A 19,539-nucleotide genomic window follows, 5' to 3' on the forward strand; every position below is an offset into this window, starting at 1 on the left:
TCAATACACAAGTAATTATCAGCTTCATTTGGCACAAATTTATTCTAACTTTTTGAAGCTGAAGGGCAGCTGCATGTGATAATTGTGAGGAGTCTCAATTACCAGATTTTGTAGTTGATACTATGTGACCCATAACAACATGGTTAAATTACTATTACTATCCTTCATTTCCTCATATTTCTTAGGGATGGAGATGGCTAGTATATTAAGTACATGTTTGGAGGATAACCATGTACATATTTCATAGAACATCTTCAATGGTTTTCACTGTCTGAATTCCATTTGTATTTTTTTTTTCCAGCTATTGTGACCCTGGAACCTTGTGAGGGTGCAGATACCTATGTTAATGGAAAAAAAGTAACAGAACCCAGCATCTTAAGATCAGGTAACTTCACTTTCTAAGAGAACAAATTGAGCGGTGGATCCTTAGCATAAAGACCAAGTGATTCAACAGGTGCCTTGCAACAGACTGGCTGCTTGCCAGACTGGGACAGATTCAAAGGAATTATTCTTTGAAGGAAAGATTGTGTCATCCTAAATGTACTGATAGTTGACCATGACTTGCATTCAAGTTGCATGACTTGCATCTAATATGCATGTGAGAAGTCTGATAGAGCTCTGCAACAGATAGCTGTTGTATCAGCTTAGTATTGGATTGAATAGATTTTGAAATCCAACCCCATGTGCATCCCTGCTAAATATGTCCCCCCTCTTTCTATAGGAAATCGCATCATCATGGGGAAAAGCCATGTATTTCGATTTAACCATCCAGAGCAGGCACGGCAAGAGCGGGAACGAACTCCTTGTGCAGAGACTCCTGCTGAGCCAGTGGATTGGGCTTTTGCCCAGAGAGAACTGCTAGAGAAACAAGGCATTGATATGAAGCAGGAAATGGAACAGAGGTGAGTAAGAAGAAAGTAGGAAAGAACTCAGGAACTACAATGGAAAATTAAGAGGTCCCTGGCCTTAGTAGGTCAAATACTGTACATGTAGAAGCTTCCAGGTTTAATTCCTATCATGTCCAAAGAACAGGGCCAAAGAACAGGTAATAGGAAAGATCGCTGTCAGAGACTCCCAGAAAGGCCCTGCCCATCAGGAAAGCCATCAGTCCTTTGCCTATATATGTGTCCAAATGGCATTTTGGGGTGGGGAAAATGAAAGGACTATGGAAAGTAGTGGCTGTCTGTGATTGTTGATCCTGTACTGTCATTTTGTCATTCGTGTTTCTATGTAGGCTTCAGGAACTGGAAGATCAATACCGAAAGGAAAGAGAAGAGGCTAATTACCTTCTGGAACAACAAAGACTTGTAAGTAGTCCTTTGATTGCAGTTTCCTGAATTTTATGATGTACAGTATGTCTCATCATAAAAATTGTGTTCAAAATGCAGTTCAAAACTGTGTTCAGAATGGCACATGCAAACAAATGTAGATGCAAATGTTTGTGCATTTTTTTTGAATGTGCAGAAATTTGATAAATGAATTTATGATTAAATATATGAACCTAGCATGGACTAGAAGTAGATTGATTTGTCTATTCTTTCCTAGCTCATTTGCAAGAGGAATAATGACTAGAATACATTAACATCATATTACTTATAAACAAAATTCTTACTTAGTTTCACCAGTCATGTTTATCAAAGGACAAAGTCACCAGATTCTCATGAACCTGTTTAACATATAATTCTGTAGTCAGTTAAACTGAAGAGCCAGTTATTAAAGAATTTACCACTTGGAGCAGCATCATTTCCCAGTTTTACAGACATTTAAAATGCAGTAGATGAAGAGAACACAATAAATTCTCCTTTTTTTTGGCAATAATTTTATTAAATGTTACAATTAAAAAGATAAAAGCTAATACAAACTAAAAAAAATAAAAGAGTAAAAAGAAAAAATAGAAAGTGCAGAAAAGAAAAAAGAATAGAAAGAAAAATGGAAAAAAATAAAATATAAAAATATAGTAAAGAAAAAGAAACATAAATAATACATGTTCTCCCTTCGTCACAATAAGTATAAACAATTTTAGTAACTTATCACCTTTTCCTAAAATACAATAAATGATCTCTTCTTCCCATATCTCATTTCTTATCTATAAACAAAGCCTTGTCATTCAGTCTTAGTCAACAAAAGTCCATTAAGGGTTACCAGAGATAGCATGATCAAATAAACCAATTTTATATTCCTTCCCTTTACTTTTAACAATTTTGGTCTTTAACCCCTTCAAATAATGCCCTAGAACTTGATTTTTTCTTCGTCTCTTCTCACAAAATCCTTCAAAATTTTAACAGGTCTCTTTTGTAAATCCAATATAGGAAAGTTATCCAATTCACTCTTCTGCTTTGTCATTTGTGTGTCCCTTTTAATTATTAAAAGCTGGTCACCGATTAAGGGGAGGTCTCTGAGATAGCCCATGTGACTCCACATAGCCACTCCTCATGAGTAAACCACAGGAATAGTTTCGCTGTTTGCCTATGGGTCAAGTGGCTGGGAGTCGAGGGAGGAACCATCTTTGCTCACAGTCGTTAACACAGCCTTTTTAAAGGACATTAAGCTCAACCAAACCTCACTTCTTAATCACTTTGGATTTTTTTTTTTTTTTTGCTGCTTTAAAAAGATTGAAACCCTTCAGAACAGCAAGTTATATTCTATTTGCTAGGTGAGTCACCTTCTCCTTAGAGGAAGAACTTTTAAATATGATTTTTATAACCTTTTGAAAAATATTACTTTTTGATTTAAACAGCAAAAGTGTGCTCAGAATATGGACGCTAGAAAGTTTAACAATGGATTAAGGGCACAGATGGGCTTGGAATTATAAATTTAAATACCCACAAAGAGCTTTGAATTAACTAGAAGAGATTTTCTCATGGGAAAAATGGCAAATGTTTTGATTTTTTTCATATTTTTCATGATAAGGGGACTTTGAAGGTTGGACACTAGTGAGAGCTAGAGGATAAAAAAGTGGAGCAGAAATCTATAATACAAACTTGGGAATATTTGTCTGCCAAGCTTCTTAACAAAATACATGCATTTTTTGACAAGATTGACAGAGCATGTTGTAATGAAATTACAGAACAAGAACAAGTTGCAATGGATGATTTTGAAATTACTTTGAAGGGGGACTTAAATATAACAAGTAATGAGAAAGATGTGGAGAAAGATATGGGCACACAAATGGAACTGATGGATAACTTATTCCCAAAAGGAGATATACAAATATTGAACTAGGAAAATGACACGGATACTAAAGGGATATACAAAACAGCTCTGTTAAGGTTTTGAAAGACTTTATTAGAAGTGACAAACAAAAGGACAAACTACAGTGGTACCTCGGTTCACGAACTTAATTCGTTCCGCGACTCTGGTCGTGACCCAAATTGGTCGCAACCCGAATCAAATTTCCCCATAAGGTTCAATGTAAATATGGTTAATCCGTTCTGACCCCTCCGAATTTGGTCGCCAACCGATTTTGGTCGCGTCCCGAATCAAATTTCCCCATAAGGTTCAATGTAATTACGGTTAATCCATTCTGAACCATATGTTTGTTTTTTTTTAAACCACAAAATTATGACACAAAGTACAGTACGAAGAGAGAAAACGCTAACCTTGTTCGACGCAACTTCTGGCGTGGAGGACAGGAAGGTGGGCGGGGAGGTGGTTATTGCTTGGAGGGAGAGTCCCCCTCCCTACAGGAAGCCATGACCACGTGTCATGGGAGGGAAAATGGCCGCGGATCCTGTTCATCATCCGATCCGGCGTTCGCGAACGGAAGCAAAATTTTGAGAACGGAGCTGTTCGTGACCCGAATTGGTCATGAACTGAAGCGTTCGTGACCCGAGGTACCACTGTATTTATTGGATATACAAAAGAAATCTGCTAAAGTTCTGAAAGATTTTTGGCTTGAAACACAGGTGAACAGAAAACTAGCTTTGGGATTCTTTTTGAAGGGGTTAAAAAAGATCTTTTAAAAAACTCAGAGGAGGAATACAAGGTTGGCTTATTCAACCAGGGCTAAAGGAGAAAAACAGTTACATTTGGTTGCCCTTACTGGGCATTTGCTGATAAAGAATGACTGACAACGCATTTGGAGTTGGGTTTTTTGTTTTTTATTCAATAGTTGAGATATGGGGTGAAGAGAGATTATGTTGTATTTAAAGATAGTGATAAACTATTAAGATTATCTTTACTTGCTGGGATGAAGGGGGAAGTTACTTTTTTTTCCTTCTCCTTTTCCTCTTTCAATGTTCCTTTTTTCCCCCACACTTTTTTCCTTTCTTTTGTATTTTTCTATTTGTATTTTTGTAACCTGTAGTGGCTTTTATTCTTTTCATTTATAATTCTTAATAAAATTATTTGGGGGAAAAAAAAAGACACCAGCCGGTTTCATTTGTATATCCAGTATATCATCTTTTTCCAGATCATTCTTGTAGCCTGTCATTTTAAAATTTATGTTCAAATAAATTTCAGTCTTTTCCAGTAGAACTTGTTCCTCTTCCATAATGTTATTTACACACAGTCGTATAATGGCAGACATTCTTAAAATTAACTTCTGAATCCATTGTTCACAAATATTCTTCAATACATTCAATGTTAAAGTACTTTGCTCCATTCTGTGTTAGCAAGTTGAGTTTAATTGTACTTCTCCTTTAATTGTAATCTTTAGTTCTTTCTGGTTCCCTTTAGTGTCCAACCTTCAAATCCCATCCTATCATGTTTTTTTTCAGACTTCAGAACAACAGCCGGGAAGGATTCTTATAATTAATTTCAAAATCTTATTTCCAATTCATCTGGACCCTAAGTCCATTTATAACTTTCTAAAAACAACACTCTAATCACCCTTTTGCCATTTATTACCCCCAAAAAGAATTTTTCTAGGTCCTTAAACTTATACTTAAAACTTCTTTCACTAAGGATTGAAGGAAACTCACCCAGTGAATGCCATAAAACTTGCTGTTCCAAAGGTTTTTATTGAAAAGCAATACAAAAAAATAATTCCAAAAGTGATTAGGAAATGAGGCTCAGCCAAGCTTTATGTCCATATAGGCTATGTTATGACCATGAACTTAGCTGGGATCCTTTGACTTCCAGCTGCTCAACTCCCCTTTGGTTCCTGCAGTCTACTCATGAGGAGCAGCTGTCTGGAGTACATGTGGGTGATCTCACAATCTCTCCTTTCTTCAGAGAGATTTCTCCAGCCAGGATCCACCTCCAGCTGCCAATCTCTGCAGTAATGCCGTCCTCACTCTTTTAGGGATGTCTAGCTTGCCATGTCCTCACCAGAAGTCTCAGAACACAATAAATTCTTGACTGTTTTCCTTTTGTCCTTTTAGGATTATGAGAGTAAATTAGAGGCTTTACAGAAGCAAATGGATTCAAGATACTATGCTGAAGCTAATGAGGAAGAGGAGGAACCTGAGGATGAAGGTGAGCTTCTAGGAAATAAATAAGCTGCTGTAGGCAGCTTCTCATGCAGCAATATTGTATTCAACAGAAGAGAATATATGTAGCTCAGGATTGGACTGTGGAGTCTTTGGTGCTCTCTGAGCTTGGTTGTTTGCTTGCAGATGTTTCATTACCCAACTAGGTAATATCATCAGTGTTGACAACAAAAAATTAAGAGAAACAAAAAGACCAGGACACATCCTTTCCATCAGCCAACACCTAGATAAGCAGGGATTAACACCAGACAAACAATCAAGCATGAAACAATACCCTAATCAAGGAACTACCAAGGAGAGCCCCCCACTGCCACCACCAGCAGGGCAAGCTACTGAATATAAACAGAGAGCAAACTCCACACTCACTGGCACTGCTGATGTTATCTAGTTGGGTGATGAAATGTCTGCAACCAAACAACCAAGCTCAGATAGCACCAAGGACTCCACAATATTGTATTCAGCTACAGATGCCCCAGTGAATGGATAGGTAGCCTTTGGTACTCTTCAGAGAAGCAACAGAGAGGAAATGTCTAGCCTCTGTTTCATTAGAAAATTATCCCTAGACTTATTTGCTAACCTCAACCATGTACTGGAATGGGAACAATATTATTTATGTATCACTGTGGCTCAAGAGTCATTATTTAGCATTCTTACAATCTTAGCAAGTTTTTGGTTCAAATTACAGAAGGAACCTTATCTTTCCAGCTTTGATGATGGTTAGACATACTGGGGCTTTATTGGATAGAAAATTTATACTTAATTTTTCCTCTTATAAGAAATTGACACTTCAGACCAATATAACTTACCTAGAAAAGCTAAGTACATAAAGTTGAAACACTTGTTATGCTTTGGCCTTGAGACTATTGCACTCCAAAGGCATTGTGTTAGAGAAAGCTTTCACTGAAACTACACCAACAATTCATTATTACCAAACATTTAAAAAAAATCAATTTGGACAAAATACAAGAAATTTGGAATGTTGAATGGGCATATTTTATATTATCCAACCAATGACTTCATGTTTTAAGGAAAATTAGCTATATTTCTTATGACCTAAAACTCATTTAATTTAGCGAAGCATAATCTTTAGGGTTTATTGAACCCCTCAAAGAATGTTTAGAAAGTTTGGCTCTCATTCTTTCTATGCCAGAGATGAAATACATTTGAAGGAACTCAGGTACATATGTTATGGATGTCCTGATTGGTTAGATATTATCAGTTTGGTGAACCAGATTCTTGGAAGACAGTTAAGGGTTAAATATGCTAATATGAATATTAAGGGTTAAAAATCTGGAATTTTTTCATTCATGAAGAATTTTGGTTATATTGACCTTGGAGTGTTGTGAAAAATGCGATTATCTACTAATGGGAAAATGCTTGAAACACAGACACTAGAAATTGGCTTAACCAAATTTGTCAACTCTAACTCTTTGAATTGGCTTTGTACTGAATGAGAGGCAAAACTGGACAATATGATTAAGTATAGTCTAGGTTTAATTCATTGTTAAAAAATTGAATCATAAATATGAACTAGAAAAAAGTTATATAATTGTAAGAGAGAACAGTTTAAATAAGAATATCTATATCTATATTTAGAATTAGATGTAATTTCGATATGAATACAATAGTAATAAAGTTATCTATCTATATATTGCTATTTAGTTTGTATGCAGTGTTACAAATTAATAACCAAAGTTTTTAAAGAAAAGTTAATTGTAATATTTTAAAAGTTTTTTTAGTGGAAAGAGCTCTACTTCATTAGAAAATTGACAAAGCAGTGAATAATTCACATAAATCTTGATTTAGAAGGGGGAATTTATGCCATCAAATCCAACTCAGTGCAGGAATCCAAACTGAAGTTCATAACAGACAACTCTTCAGCCTCTGTCTGAACACCTCCAACAAATAGAGCCTAACCATCATTGCCATTTCCTAAGTATTATTCATTTTGTGCTGTGGTGTCTTAAGTGACAAATGTCTTCTGATTCTGCATACTTTTCCAAGGGAAGGGCTCCCCACAAGTATCACCTTGTCAAATTAATCTATAGAGATACATGTTTTATGTAATCTATAGAGTTACATGTTTTAGGTAATCTCATGAGAGGGATCAGGGAATATAGGTAAGGCCTTGTGCTTTGAAGTGGTTGACCCTGTAGCGGTGTTTTGTTTTGTTTATCTCATCAGTTCAATGGACAGAGCGGGAGTTTGAGCTAGCACTCTGGGCCTTTAGGAAGTGGAAATGGTATCAATTTACATCTCTTCGAGATCTACTGTGGGGCAATGCCATTTTCTTGAAAGAGGCCAATGCGATCAGTGTGGAACTGAAGAAAAAGGTGAACAGTTCTTGGCTTAGAAAATAAATATGACCTTCCTTCCTTCCTTCCTTCCTTCCTTCCTTCCTTCCTTCCTTCCTTCCTTCCTTCCTTCCTTCCTTCCTTCCTTCCTTCCTTCCTCCCTCCCTCCCTCCCTCCCTCCCTCCCTCCCTCCTTTTGTTGGGATAAACTAGTCTGCCAGGTAGGTTAAATCATCCTAAATGGGTGCTACAAAATAGTTTGGAAAATAAAACTGGTCCAAGGACTAGATTCTTCCCAACCCATTGTCTAATAACATCAGGTGGTGGGCTTCAGTAATGGGAAGGACCCCCCCCCCCAAAGCCTTCTGCTAAATCTAAGTCCCATCTTTTCTGTACAGAGAAGAATACAGAATAAGAAAAATTTGATTGCCTTTGTGAATGAAGCAATACTAACCAGCAACACTTATAATCCACTTCCAGGTTCAGTTTCAGTTTGTACTCCTCACAGACACCCTATACTCACCTCTGCCTCCAGACCTGCTTCCTCCAGATGCTGCCAAAGACCGTGAGAAACGTCCTTTCCCAAAGACCATTGTGGCAGTAGAGGTGCAGGACCAGAAGAATGGAGCAACCCATTACTGGACTCTGGAGAAGCTAAGGTAGGTGTAAGCTTTTAAAGCCAAGATGGCTACTAGCTGGCTAAAGGAGGTAATTTTTAATCATGTAGGAAAAAATGGCATGAGATTATTACCTGGCAACAATAAGAGTTCCTAAGTCAAAGGAACGTGAGTTAAATTGCCATACTAATCCTCTGACTGCCTGTTAAAATGGCCAGTTCAGTGGACTGTGATTTGGACAAGAGGGTTCAGCTTAGTAATGAGAATTATGTTTTATAGATATGTGAGCCTGCAGAATCACCCAAACAGTCTTTGGTTCAAGATGGCCATATTATTATTATGCTATTTGAACTGTTGTGGAGATCTCATATGCTCCTTTTTACTTATGCCAAAGACAAGTTGAACTTGACATGGCATTGATCAATCCAGATCTTCACAAGTTCATCACATGAGCTGAAATCCGATTTCTATGCATGCCAAAATAATTATGTATTCACTGGTTTGGAAACAATGATTGATTGTCCTCACAATCAATCTGCTTATGGACATTTTATTTTTAAGCATACCAAAGCAGTGATATATTTATTATATTTATTTATTTGTCCAATTTATATAGCCACCCATCTCACAAAGCCAATGACTCTGGGCGGCCTACAACAGAACTAAAACAATTAATAAATACCTAAAACTATTATCATTATTAATTATTAAAAAGCATTAAAAACTATAAAAACAGAGCTAATACAAAACAAAAACAAAAATGGGGAGATGTTAATAATAATGGAGTCACCTCACTAGTCTACCCATCCCCTGAGGTCCCCACTGCCTGCTGTCATAACCAGGTCTTGAGGGACCTTTGGAAGCTCAGAAGTTATGAGGCCAACCCCACTTGTCAGGTGGATAGTGATGTTTTCAGTGGCTACAGTCCTCAAATCTCCAAAGATAGTCTCTTATTATAAATTCAGATATCCTCAGAGCTTGAGGAGTTTTTTCATTTCTGCATATATAAAAACAGTAATGTGTACATCAAATCTGACAGCAATCTAATTTCCTGCTCCAAATTTACAATAATAGGCCATTCCTGTAAACTCAGGCTCCTGTCAATGCAAGGGAAGCTTTTTTTATGTAAGCACCAGAACAGCCATATGTACCAATTCTGAGAATATTGATATTGGGGTATAGGTCCAACTCTGCAAAAATAGGACCTTTCCCCAGTTTCTTTCCATTGCTTGAAGATGTTTTTATTTACCTGACTTGAGAGCATGCATTTAGTGTCTCAGTGAACAGAACAGGTTTCTACACCAAATTCTTAGTACATGCAAGTAAGATAATGGCAAGCACAGATAAATTGGTTGGGGGATACTTTCTCAGCTACCGTTTTGGCAGAAAATCTATTTTTTCTGCAACTGCAGACAGAGGTTGGACCTGATGCGGGAGATGTATGATCGGGCGGCTGAAGTGCCCTCTAGTGTTATAGAAGACTGTGATAATGTGGTGACAGGCGGAGACCCCTTTTATGATCGCTTTCCTTGGTTCAGGCTGGTTGGCAGGTGAGAGTTTTGATCTTCTTTGTAAAAATAATATAAAGTAAAACCAATGAGGCCCAAAGGAAGAAAATAATCCATAGGTAGGCAAAAGCAATATGACAACCATTTCTCCTTCCACTAAGGAACAATGATTGTGTTATACTTTAGATGACAAATCAAGATGTTCCGATCACATCTCATACTTGATAAGAAATCAGATCTGCATCTTCCATTCCATGCTGGAGTGGATTATCCATCCATTTATTATCAATGCAGAGCCTTTTAAATATGATCTGCACGTATCTACACCACATACACCTTTCACAAAACTATGCCTGATGTCCAAATGCATGATGTCCAGGGTATGTACTCCTTCTCCACATCTTTCTACAGCAAGATGGCTATGGCCTGTACTCTCTGTGATCCAGCATGATGCCCTCTTCAATTCTGTGTAGTTCCGCTCATACGAGCTAAGTTGTAGCCCATCATTAGGACTTCCTGCTTGTTGATCATGACTTCTGAATTGTGAAAACCATCACAATTATATGTGATGGGAATATGACAACCATTTCATAGCTTATTACCATGTAGATCCTCTTGGATAGTTGGAAGTGAGCATGGTGCTCCTAGATGACAACAGTAACAACCCAAAACAAAAAAAAAAATGTAGGGTGAGAGGTAGCTCAGGAACTCTGCTGTAGGATTTTGAACATTTGTGTAGGGGTGTGTGTGATGTATGGAGTGTGATATCGGCCTATATACTGCCTAGTATATATTGTGTGTTCTCATGTGCTTCACATGCAACTATTAGAGAAAAAATGTGATACCATCAGCTGAGAGTTGGTTGGAGTTCAGGTGGAAAGGGTTTAGCTAGAATTTTAACAAAATCAAGAGCATTTAAGATGCAATCCATTCCTTTGGGAGGATTCATAATGGACACGTTCCCCTTACCAAAATCTCAGAAGAATTTTATTTTATAAAGTTATGTGTTTGATGAAATGGAGACCAGGATAGCTTTCATCCCATGTATCAAATCTTCACAGTTTTCAGCTGATGGCATTTGTGGCTCTTTTGTTAGATGTGTTTGATCTGGGAAGTCTTTTTTTTCATCTCTTTCCTTATTAATTCTGCTGCTTGATTTAAAAGAAGAGGCAAAGCAAGCCTAGTCTGTGTGTGTGTGTGTACACGCGTGTGTATGTTTGGAATAGCTGGTGTTAACCTGTCTCCTATCTTGTTGTACTAACCTTAGTTCAGATATCTCTGGCTGCAACAGCTCTCCTATTTTCAACACATGCATGAGCGAGCGCATGGCTGATCTCACCCCCTCCCCCACCTTCTCGAACCCTGACTCCGACATCACCGAGCCTGCTGACGAGCAGCACGTGGGGAAGGAGGAGGAGGAGGAGGACCTGGAGGAAGACATCTTTCCGGAGTACCCGCTGTATGATGGCCAGGATCCATTTTACGACCGCTCCCCCCTGTTCAGTTTAGTAGGAAGGTTGGTGAGGTCTTAGGAGAGCATGCTGGGAAGGAACTAGCTCTTTCGCATAAGAGACCTGCTTTCCCATGTCAAGCACACAGGGGCTGGGAGCCAAAGACACTCCAGAGGAAAGCCCCACCCCACCCCGCTCCAAGTGGATGAGCAGTTGCAAGGAAGACTGTCTACCCAGTGAGATAACACAGGACAGAGGGCAAAGCATCTGTAAATGGGTGTGATATAACCTGCTGGCAACACCAACACTTCTGCAATTGTGCATTTCTGGAGGGTGTCTGTGTATATTCATATCTGCATACGTTGCCATATCCTATGGAACCCACAGTTTTAATCTCACAGTCTCAAAATTGAGGATGATTGAGGATGATTTCCTAGAAACTGCAAGAAGATGCTTTGTTTTTTCTTAATTAAGCTGGTCAATAGTATTTTAAAATGTATATTAATTTATATATGGTAGGATCTCCACAAAAAATTAGTATCATGGATTTAAAATAGTTGTCTATTGATTTGGGGCAAGCAGTAGAGAGGTACTAACAGGTAACTCTGAAATGAAAGATTACTGAGCAGAAAGTGATTAAAGTTCATTTGGAGTTTAGAAACTTAGAATGCGGAAGGAGAATTCTTGCCACATTGCAGTTAGCAGAAAGAGTTCTTAGAAAGCAAACTGGGTCAGTTACTATTTTCAAATATGCACTGAAAAACTTTGTCCTTGCTGCTTTAGGACAATAAAACTGACTTTGCTTATTATAAATCCCCCAATATACCATTCAGCATAGCCATAACAAGCCACAATGATGTCAGAATGATGGCACATACATCATAACATTATCACACAAATGTCACAATTATGTAATAATGCCTAATGCAAGTTTGCAAGTTACATCATTTGTGTGATGATGTCATGATACATGTATCATCATTTATCCCTCTGTACCCCAGCTGTGGACACCCATGGTATCATCATCTTTGCTTGGAAAAACAGAAAATTGCCCTATTCTAGTAATTAATGCATGGTCTGAACCACTGAGGAAGTATAATCCTAGAAATCAGTCTTCAGCAGGATTCAAACATTGGGCCAAGCTATAATGTGCTTTATTTAGCTTTCCTTAAATCATTTCAGCTTATTCAAGAAGCCATGATTAAAACAAATCCTGGTGTAATACAATATGTGAACCTAGCCTTACTCTCTCCAAAACATTGGCTGGGATTTTTGCAATATCCTTATCTATTTGTGCAGCCGAAACAAACCATTTTTGTCTCATTACACAACACCCAAACCCTGCCCTTCATGGGTCTATTGGAATAAGCCTGTAGAATGGTTGATACTAAACTCAGTTGGAATCTTGGATTAATATAAGGTTCTTTCTTTGGTATTCAGAACAAGTGACCAAATCTGAAAAAGGATAGAACTGCTGCAACAGCTGAGTAGAAGAGGAAATTTCAGCCATTGAAAGTCCTTTTTCTGCATAACTATGATCAATATGGGGATGGGGGTGGCCAAACGCATGCATCATGACATTATCAAACAAACAATGTGACTTATGCACTTGGGTCAGATATCATGAAGTCATTAGATAATTATGTCATTTGCATGATGATGTCATGATGCATGTATTTTGATATCATCATGGCTTGTTATAGATGTGGTGGTCTGTAGGAGTTCTGAATGCCTTGCATCTGGCCCTCCTAGTTCAGGCAGGAAATCTTGACTTCTAGTTTCCTCTCTGTGAAGTAGCATTTAGGAAGATGGGAGCAAGTGAGGGAGCAAAGGGGCTTACAAAAGGCAGAGAGGGATATGGGGGAAGAGTCCTGCAGTCTCAGACCGAAAGAGCTGGCTTCTTCCCTTTTTTTTTTTTTCTCCTCTTGGGGGATTTGAGATTTTAAATCAACAAACAGGCCAAACTACCAAATAGCTCAATGAGGGAATACCCTCTTCCCCCAATCCTGTGAACTGTTCTTGGGGGTCTTTTGAGTCAGACAAAATTGACTCCTCCCATGCAGCAGCTGTGCCGTTCACATTTCTCGTGAAGTGTGCTTTGATTGGATCTTTGTCTTTGATTTTTTTATTTTTCCTTATTTATTTATTTTTAGCTGCTGGCTCTATCTCCAAAGCTTAAGCAAAATTGGGGGGGATGGTTATTTCACTTTTGTCTTCTTTTGAAAGGCTTTTCTTTGGTCTGAGCATGCCATCTTTGCACCTCACCAATCTTGTGGTTAGCGACTCTGTTCCTTTAATGACACACAGCCTCTCTTTTCTGCCTTCCTTTGTTCAACCCTCTACCACCTTCTTCCTCTTCTTCTTCCTCTTCTTCTTCCTCCTGCTCCTCCTCCTCCTTATCTTCTTTCACTTTGAACAGTTGTATAGAAAAGGACATTTCAGCCTTTGAAATGTTTTCTTTGGTTTAATTGTTTCTGGCCTGCTTCACAATGCTACTGTGATAGATGAATATCAAATCATCCCATATCAGAATAGATCCAATATAAAAATAGACATCATGCTGCAGAATGACTGGATGGGTTGATAATTCTTTGTGATCGTTAGTAATGTTCTCTTCTCATGAAAACAGGTGCTGTTCTATTTGCAATAATCCTTCCAAGCACAGGCTTCTGTTGGTTAGTTGAGGCAACTTGATGATACATGTCACAAAATGTAAAATAAAATTGTTAATTTTAATATAAAATTAAACATTTGAATGGGAACTTTTCAGAATAGTAAGGAGTCACCTGAAGATTGGACAATTACCATGGAAATGGGAGGGGAAAATCATACTTCTAGGTCTCATTGATATGTATTAGGTGCGTAAAATTAGATATTTTATAAAACCTAGAGAAAAACATCACCTTACATTAGTTCCTGGTGTAAATATGTGTGTAGTTTTCACAACAATGAAAACAAGTTGAGCAAAATAATTCATACGTTAAACTTAGCTTGAAATGTATTAGTCAAATATCAACAGTTTAGCCACTCCATATCTTGCCAGGAGAGCAGGGTAGCTGTTAGTGCTGAAGCATTGTTTTACCATCAACTGGAAGCAAACTTCCTACGTAACATTTTATATCGGCCCATAATAATTCTAGAATGCCTGTCATATACCACAGATAAGATTTGTATGATGTTTATTAAGGAATGTTTCATCTGGTTCAGGAGAATTTATGGCCAACTTTAATACTGTTGCAGCTACCAGTCATTAATTAGTTGCTTCCTATTCATTCCTAGGAAGTGAATAGTTAAAATAATAAAAAATAATAATATAAAAGGAACCCAAGTTGATATAATTGATTTAAATGATCACAGTCCTGCAACTGTATCCTAGTAATCATGATATAGTACTTCTATATAATGCTTCTTGACTATTTTACAGAATCCTAATTTCTCACCTTTATTCCTTATTCATCCATTAGATGCATTTATACTCCCTCATCTCCATGGCTATATCCAGGATTTAGAATGTGACAAAATTAAACATGGAGAATTTAATAAACTAAGGAAAAAATCTGGGACAGAAGGGATTGAATAAACAATCCATCAGTATGACAAATGCCTGCTTCTGTCTGTGTGATGGCATTATACCAAATGAAAATAGCTGAACAGATTAATCTGGATCTAATACATAGTTTTTCTATTTCCTAATTATTTTAATCAATTTCAAGGAGAGGTCTTCAAAGAGGCATTTTCATACATGAAAGATTGGCCTATAATATTAATTTAAACCCTATTCTAGTTGTAATGTGCATTTGATTCCTTTTTCATGTTCCGTCCTTAGCAATATTCATAGATGGCACATGAATACCTACAAATTTGAATTTTCATATTTTTCTGAAGTCTGGCTTTTCTGGCTTCTCCCTTATGTTTCCGACTAGTGTAAAGTATTCTGCTGCCCCGTGGTTTGTCCTATCTTGCTATGCAATTTGATAGAAAGGCAGCTCTGCTGGAATTCTGTTGGTGGCTATTTGCTCCATAAGGGATAATGCTTAAAATCTATCATGAGTTGCTGAAGTATAATGGTACCAAATTACCCTACATGGACCTTCCACATTAGTATAAAATATCAATCCAATGGAAAAGGTTTAAAAATCGAATCCATCAATATCTGCTCCCAAATGCAAGTCATCAAGGACAGATTTTAAAAAACATAAATAATATGTGTAAACTCACCAGCATATTCTATTTATAACAAGAATATGGAGTCTGGGGTAAACAGTGTTACTGTTACTCACAGATGACACTGAAATCAGCTGCATTTAGGCAGAGTCAGGAGTCTGCTGTTACTGATCTCTCGTTTAAGCAAGGCAATGAAGTTCTTACCTAGTTTCATGATGGAGTGTCAACTAAGCTTCCCATGATAGATATCATGCATTTAATATTTTTACTCCTGGATATATTGCAAGGAATCCAAGTAGTAATGGAACCCTCCATTCTCCACCCATTGATGAGTTGCATGAATCTAGCTTGGAACATATAATTTTCTTTATAGGAATGTTTCTTCCCATTAGTTAGTTACAGATAGTCCCTGGGTTAAGAACACCTGGGTTACAGATGACCCATAGTTAAGAACAGAGCCTATTGTAGCAAAATTTGAGTTAAATACACAGTGATTTGAGTTAAATACACAAAGGTTCAAGTTCATTACACAGTACTACATATGCAGTATTATACAATCATACTGTTCTGACTTACCTACAAATCTGACTTAAGGACAGACTTTGGGAACGGAACTCGTTCTTAAACTGGAGACTACCTGTAATTAATTAGGTTAGTTTGACAAGATAAGAAATCATCTGAAACAGGCTTGAAATTGAATGCATTATGCCTCTCTCAAAATTTGGAAAAAGTGTTCCTCTTTAGAAGGGACTTCCTCTTCTTCCCAGTCTCCTTACTTTTTCCCCTAATTCTTTCTGTTTTAGTTCCTCTAGCCTAATCCCATCTGTCTTCCCTGTTTTCTGTCCCTTGAACCCACTGTTATTCAGCAGCAGGACCTTGGACGAATTACAGCACCCAGGGTACTAGTTGCCTAGTCTCTCCGGCCACAGGTCATTGTTCTAGTTTCCTTCTTGCATCAGCGCCATCCCTTTCCCTTCCCTTCGGTCATAAGAGATGACAGAACCAGAGGTACGCTATGCTAGCGCTCACTAACTCACTACATTTTCGCTTCATGCTCAGTACAGGAGCTCTGTTTTAAGCACGCTGAATCCCCCTCTCTGTCCGGCTGGCCATGGCTGCTTTTCTTTAGTTTTGCTTTGCAGCACCATATTGTGATGTGAGCGGTGAACTGTGGTCCCAGCTACCATCGGCTATGGAGTATGTTTGGAGACGTTCATACGTGGGACGCAGTGACCGCTGTCCTATGTTACTTTTCCTTCCAGAGCATTTGTGTATCTCAGCAACTTGCTATATCCTGTACCTCTGGTCCATCGCGTTGCCATTGTCAGCGAGAAGGGGGAAGTTAAAGGATTCCTACGTGTAGCAGTTCAGGCCATTTCAGGTAAGAGTTGGGTGAACATAATGAAGGAAGTGCTTGGCCCTTCTACTCCTGGTGAGCAACCCTCTCTTAAAAAATAAGGTCTGCCAGGAAAGATCCTCTTGTATATTTGATTTATATCCCATTTTTACTCAAAAGAATAGCCTTTTCTTAATTGTTGAAATGAACAGCTAGAGTCCATAATAGGGGGAATGCTTTATCAAAGCATTTATTGCTAGGAATCCTGGGGAGCAGAAGTTAAAATTCTTCAACTGATTTACAAGAACATATTTAACAAAGTCAGTTAAGGAACCAATGTATTGTATGAACATGCTAACCTCAGGCAATATTGAAATAACAAAGGTAGGGTTACCAGATATCTGAACAGGCAAAGAGGACAGGACATTTGGAAAGGATGGCACTTGTGGGCGGGGGGAAGGAGAACACCCAAACTGTTTAAATTTCTTGGCATCTGCGACAAAAATTACAGTGAAAAACAAAGAAGAAGAAGAAGGAGGAGGAGGAGGAGGAAGCAGCAGCAGCAGTTGTAGTAGTACTTAGGCCTACATGTATATGAAGTTACTTTTTCCAGCATCAGAAAGACTGGTTTTTCTATGGCAGGAATGTGCTAGAGGGGTTAGGAGGCAAAAGCCTTCAGTGCGTAACTGATGAAGGTCTTGTCAATTTCAGGTAGCAGGAGGGAGGGTACAAATCAACTAATCAAGGTGGCAGCACAGAGCTTGTTAACTTGCTTTAGCACTTATTAGGAAAGCACTGTGCTGTGGAGAAAAGCTGCTCAGGAAGAGATACTCAATAAGCCAGACAATATTTGATTTAAAGGCTATGCCTGCTGGATGGAGGACATGAGGACAAAAGGGAGGACATGTCTTCCTTTTGCCAGACATCTGGTAACCGTAACCCCTAAATGAAGGGGCAATTTTTACACTAAAATGAATACAGGAATAATGGGGGATGGGGGGGAATTACCTTCTTCTACTCAGCTATGTTATGTGAAGTGAAAAAAAAAGATCAGCCTGACACTCGGGCAGTCCTCTAATTGGAGCACCTTACAATTTCCAGAAAATACAAATTGCTGTGCTGTTTTACTGGGCTGGTGGTAGATTTCATATTGATGCTGGGGGATTAACCTCTGTGTCTTGTGGGTGAGGTCAGGCTAGGCTTAGGATTCCATGGCTTTCACAACAACCATAGTTTTATCCCATGTGATTGGTTGGCATTTGGGGAATTCCTCAGCTGTTTGGTTGGGTGTTCAGCCACATACCTAATTGTTTCTGGAAATACAAAGACAATGAAAGTGTTGAATGAATGGCCCTCTCCCAATTGGCCTTTCCCTGATTGCTGATTGAGGGATTCTCCTTGGGTCACGCAGGAAGGCCGGGGAGTGGATGGCGTAGCACAGTGCAAGCACAGTGAGGCCAGAAAGACTTATCAGAGCAACTTGCAACTTTCCCTGCCAGCTTCCCCAATGACTTTACTTCAGGGAAGCCGGCAGGGAAGGTCACAAATGGCAATCCTATTTAGGACAGTGATTGCTCTTGCAAGCCAGCTTTCTGTGGACTATTCTGATGGTAGTGTGGTCACCATGAAAAACTGTGTGATAGGACTCCATGAAGGATGGGATAGAATAGGCCACAATATCTGCTTGCACTTAAATTGCTCTTTATGCCTGTCCTGTGAAGAAAGCTCTAGTGCCAATATAGATACTCTTTATGTGATTGGCAAGTATGCCGGTTGCTCTATATGAATTTTCAATCATATCAAAAGAGTTTTGGATAATAAACCAATTCACGTCACATGTGAAGCAGACCCAGACTTAGCACTGTTTCAAGTGTACAGATCAATGTGGGTGTGTGTTGGGAGGGTAATACAATAATGTAATCTTATAATTTCATATTATGTGGCTTCTTTATTGCTCCTAATGATACTTTGCTAGAGTAATTCAAACAGGCATTGTATTGTCTAATTTTTCACTTGGCTACATTCATGTTCTAATTTAAACCCACATTATTCACTTTCTAAAAAGTTCAGTCTCCTCCAAGTTATGAGTTGATTTAATTCTTCTGGAGTTTAAGTTTCTCAGTTGATGGGAAGGCACACAGCCCTTTCTTGAAAGATTATTATAGTTTGTGCTACAGATTATTAAAGTTCATCTTTGATATTATTATATTTATTGAATTTGTACATTATTCCTTTTGTGTATCAGCTGCAGATTTTAGATTTACTCTTTATAAACAGATTAATGGAACATTTATATTTTAAATAACTTAATCAAACATTTATATTATGGAGAAATGCACAACTCCATGATTCTGTCTTAGTAACACAAAGGAATTGTATGAGTGCATTCTGTAGAATTCACAAAGGACAATCAACCAAGAAAATAATACCTCACTTAAGTCACTTGCACTTTCAAGAGATGAAATCATGTTTTGCTGTAAGGCTAAATGTTAGAAAAATAGACAATTTGACTAATAGAACATGCCAATAATGGGAGAGCACTGGATTACTGTAGGATTTTAAAATTCTCATATTATTAAATTTTCACAGAGGCAATTGATCTTCCTCAAAATAGTGTAATTTAAATAATCCAACATATAACTACCCAAATGAGAAGTCAGCTTAATTGGAAATCAACTTTAACAGCTGGAATTTATATTTCCAAAGTGAAAGATTTACAAATATTTGTTTGTTTCTTC

At 38.0% G+C, this 19,539-nt stretch overlaps 1 protein-coding gene across 20 annotated transcripts in view; it reads left to right on the top strand.

The window, feature by feature from the left end:
* The window catches only part of KIF1A (kinesin family member 1A), a 109,276-nt gene that overhangs the window by 48,735 nt on the left and 41,002 nt on the right, over window positions 1-19,539 (top strand). For 12 of the 20 annotated variants that reach the window (XM_088132003.1, XM_088132004.1, XM_088132005.1 and 9 more), the window contains 8 exons: window positions 302-385; window positions 722-902; window positions 1,235-1,307; window positions 5,325-5,418; window positions 7,617-7,765; window positions 8,206-8,384; window positions 9,755-9,892; window positions 16,728-16,846. In XM_088132003.1, coding sequence (XP_087988129.1) covers window positions 302-385; window positions 722-902; window positions 1,235-1,307; window positions 5,325-5,418; window positions 7,617-7,765; window positions 8,206-8,384; window positions 9,755-9,892; window positions 16,728-16,846 — 1,017 coding nt within the window. Of the gene's footprint in view, window positions 1-301; window positions 386-721; window positions 903-1,234; window positions 1,308-5,324; window positions 5,419-7,616; window positions 7,766-8,205; window positions 8,385-9,754; window positions 9,893-11,117; window positions 11,367-16,727; window positions 16,847-19,539 lie in introns of all 20 variants that reach the window. The other 8 variants (XM_088131996.1, XM_088131997.1, XM_007435469.4 and 5 more) reach the window with 2 other exon arrangements.

The sequence above is a fragment of the Python bivittatus genome, unplaced genomic scaffold, assembly GCF_059951505.1.
Source record: "Python bivittatus isolate LINGU-HERP-01145 unplaced genomic scaffold, Pbiv_v1 ctg000980_np1212, whole genome shotgun sequence".
In the NCBI taxonomy this organism is placed as follows: Eukaryota; Metazoa; Chordata; class Lepidosauria; order Squamata; family Pythonidae; genus Python; species Python bivittatus.